This window comes from Gloeophyllum trabeum (genome assembly GCF_000344685.1).
Source record: "Gloeophyllum trabeum ATCC 11539 unplaced genomic scaffold GLOTRscaffold_00013, whole genome shotgun sequence".
Lineage (NCBI taxonomy): Eukaryota > Fungi > Basidiomycota > Agaricomycetes > Gloeophyllales > Gloeophyllaceae > Gloeophyllum > Gloeophyllum trabeum.
This window is the reverse complement of record NW_006920422.1, coordinates 205,083-208,456: the sequence shown is the minus strand read 5'-3', so window position 1 is coordinate 208,456 and position 3,374 is coordinate 205,083. Positions and strand designations below refer to the sequence as shown.

Below are 3,374 nucleotides of genomic sequence, written 5' to 3'. Positions count from 1 at the left end.
ACCTATAGGGGCTGGAAAGAGCAAGTGGGAGCGCAAGAGAGTCGTATGGTATATGGTATAGCGGAGGAAAGTGCTGAGCAATCCTGTGGGTAGCGGCGTTTATTTGTTATTTATCTCCGAACGGTCGCAAAGCCATTCCTGTAGTATAAATTGTACAAAGTAGCATACAGAAAAATAAGTTTCGACTTCACCATCTCAGAGAATTAGTGTTACGATCTCAGCGACTCGAGAAGTTCGAAAGCGTCGAACCTAGCGAATTATAACCGATCCTAGCTTTGCCAATAGGCCTGACTCGTTGAGTGAATTATCTCCGCCATCGATTCAATTAGCTCCGGTGAGTCTCACATAGCGAAATAAAATTAACCAAGTTTCTCTAGCAATTTCTACTCCCGTGGGCCCGAACCTACACTCGGTTTCGTGGTTTGCGACTTTGTCTGCGATTTTCCGGAGATAAATACTCCGGAGCGTCCCTTAGTGTTTGTTTCAGGCGTCAAGGTTTTGTTTTATTTTTCTAGGTCTTCCTACGGACTACCCTACGGCATCTTACTCCTCCTTTCCCCCTCGAACTATTAAATACCCTTCAGTTGTCTCGGACCACCTTCACCCATATCACGGGGTTTAGGTTTATTCATTTTGGTCCTTGGTGATTGTTGTGTGTCAGTGCATATCACCGGGAAAACCAACAATCTCGGACAGCAACTCCACCAAGCAAGCTGTTGAATGGAAGGTAACACTAGACATGCAGGATTTCCTTCTGGATGGCCAGAATATACTCGAAGCCTCCGTCCGGCTAGTGGAAAGTTCCTTGGATCAGTGGATAGATGTGCAAGTAGTCGATACATTGCGGAATGAAGGGGATGTCGTGTAAGTATATTGCCTAGAACTCGAGAGTTTAAAATGATCACTGAAAACAAATCAGCGACCGACTTACATCCAATCTGTTCATTCATACTCGGATCTTGATTGGTCACATCTTGAAGGCGTTGAGCCCTGGATGGTGCCTCAGCATAGAGGCCCAAGTGGTTGATAAGGGACAAGGTGGGTTGAGGTCCGGAGTACTCACAAATTCAATCTGTTCACCAACATTAGGGGCCCGCATGGACCATCTCATCAAGCTGGTCTATGACGAAAATGAGGACAGGGAGAATGTCTTTGATCAGAAGAAGGCTTCGCAATTTGATCGCAAGTGTCTGGTCATTGTTGAGGAGAAGGTACATAGTTGCCATTCCTCTCATAAACAAATACTCTAATACTCATGTTTACATAGCGCCCTGGGTTTGTGAAGCCGCAAGAGTGGGTTGATTTTGCTGTGTCCACGCTGGGACACTCCGACGGAGAGGTCAAGCCATACCCTCTGGCTGCTAATGATGTGAAAAACCTGCAACCTGCTGTGCATGCACATTTACCCCAGGTCTTGAAGTCTGTTCCACCATCCTGTTTACCATTTTTTTGCTCACATGCTCTCTAGATATGGAAAAAGTGTCAAATGTGGACGGGTGTTGCTAATCTCATATGGTCAAGCTGTAGCCTTACGATGGCATGGTGCCCTCAAGACGAAGGCGGGCCACACTGCTATACAAGGCATGGTCAGTCCATTGGAAAGCCAAAGAATATGCCTCGCTGGAGGCGCTGGTTGACATGAAATGGATTACTCTGAAAGAGCAAGTGCTCGTGCAAGGGGATGAGTTACTCATGTGCATGCGAAACTACAAAGTGCCTGGGACAAATGTCTGAGGGTATAACCAGAACCTGTACTATGTTGACTCTATTTTGACTAGTCTGAATGTATTCATGCTGTATTGATTGCAATTATTACCATGACTTTCTGCCTTGTCACCTATGAGTTCCTCGCTCTCGTGCTCTTGAGTGGCTTAAGTGATACTCCATACCATCATGTTGCATCGCTTCCTCAGTCGGAGAGTGAGGTATATAGTTTGACTCTGTCTTATGCTGGGGCCTTTAACAGTGCTATGAGTGCATTCCACAGGACCATGTTGCCACAAACAAGTACAAATCAATCTACTTTCGATAGCTGAATTCCCGAAGTGCAGGACTAAGGCTTCTTCTTTCCAGCAAATCGTACTTTTCTCGGGGCCCCGGCCTCGCAGTTGGAAGTCGCAAGGTCCACCTGCATGATCTCCGCCAAGTCACCATCTCAGGACAATATGGTGTGGATGACTTTCTCCAGATTCTCGTCCTACCTGCTCTGCATTGACAAGACTTGCACATCTCAGACAGTCGAGTAACCTTCCAGGGACTAAAGTCCCTGCTGGGACAGTCGGGGTGCTCACTGCGAAAAGTGGCCATGACAGGCACGCCGATGCTGTATAATGGGGAGGCGCAACGCCCGGTTCCGGTGCGAGTTGATTTGTCAGCAGATTGTGGCTGAAAGGTGGTCGCAAGTATCCCCTCGTATTCTTGTGCATTCCTCTGCTCCATTCTCACCTTATGCATGCATCAGCAATGTATATCATTATTGTAAACCAGCAAGAAGGGTATTCTACCATTACAGACTGTAGTAGATATAAACATGTCTGTCTCTTCTTATTCCTGAGCTGACCACCATTGGGATGAAATGATGGTCAATTTCACCGAGGTCGGCAAAGGAGTGCTTAGGGAAGTTATGTATTGTCTTTAAAAACATTTGGAACATATCTATGTGCACACCAGTGGGTGCATTCCCTATCCTTGATACAGATGAGCTTAATTTCCAGGAAGCACAAATCTGTGTAATTAATGGACAAAGCAAGTACTGTATCACAGCTGTAAAAGGCTGAATATATATCTCATGTACTATGTTGATTTTACAGTTCTAACATAGGGGAAGGGACCTGCTTCTGCTGCGGCAGGAGAGCCCGGACAGTGACCAGGATATTTGGTGTGACACTTTTTGCGATGGTGTCACAGCTTGTCACGTCCGCGACGCGTCGTTAATTGCTCTTTACTGCCAGAAAACCTACAGCGTGCTACGTTCACATTCACGCGTCACTTGATTCATAAAAGTTAATCTATATCAACGAGCGGATGCAACGTTGGTTGTACATTTTTGTTAAATGTACTTGCGGTCCCGTTACCTCTATCGAATGAACTTGATATTGGGAAAATCAGAAATTCAAAACCAACGTTGCATCTTCTGTATCATGACATCCCTGCTGGTACATTTTATACGCGTGATTTTGACATGCGGAAGGCTCTATGAAGGCGGGGGATTTGCGACCACTTTCTTGCAGAGTCCAAACAGATGCAAACAACTCGCCGCGCGACCCGGAATTGCGCCTCCCCATGTATAATGACCAGGATGGCTTCAAGGAGCTGCTTGAACTCATGCCGCGTCTTACGTCTTTACCTTGCGACCAGCAAGGTATCTCGCGCTG

General features: G+C 46.3%; 1 protein-coding gene across 1 annotated transcript; it reads left to right on the top strand.

Moving 5' to 3' along the window:
* Window positions 1-739: 739 nt before the first annotated feature.
* On the top strand, window positions 740-1,637 carry GLOTRDRAFT_132182 (uncharacterized protein; the record flags this gene model as incomplete). The annotated part of the gene is made up of 5 exons (XM_007871067.1): window positions 740-864; window positions 920-1,038; window positions 1,090-1,211; window positions 1,268-1,419; window positions 1,469-1,637. 5 exons carry the CDS (start codon window positions 740-742, stop codon window positions 1,635-1,637), a joined length of 687 nt encoding a protein of 228 aa, XP_007869258.1.
* Window positions 1,638-3,374: the final 1,737 nt, after the last annotated feature.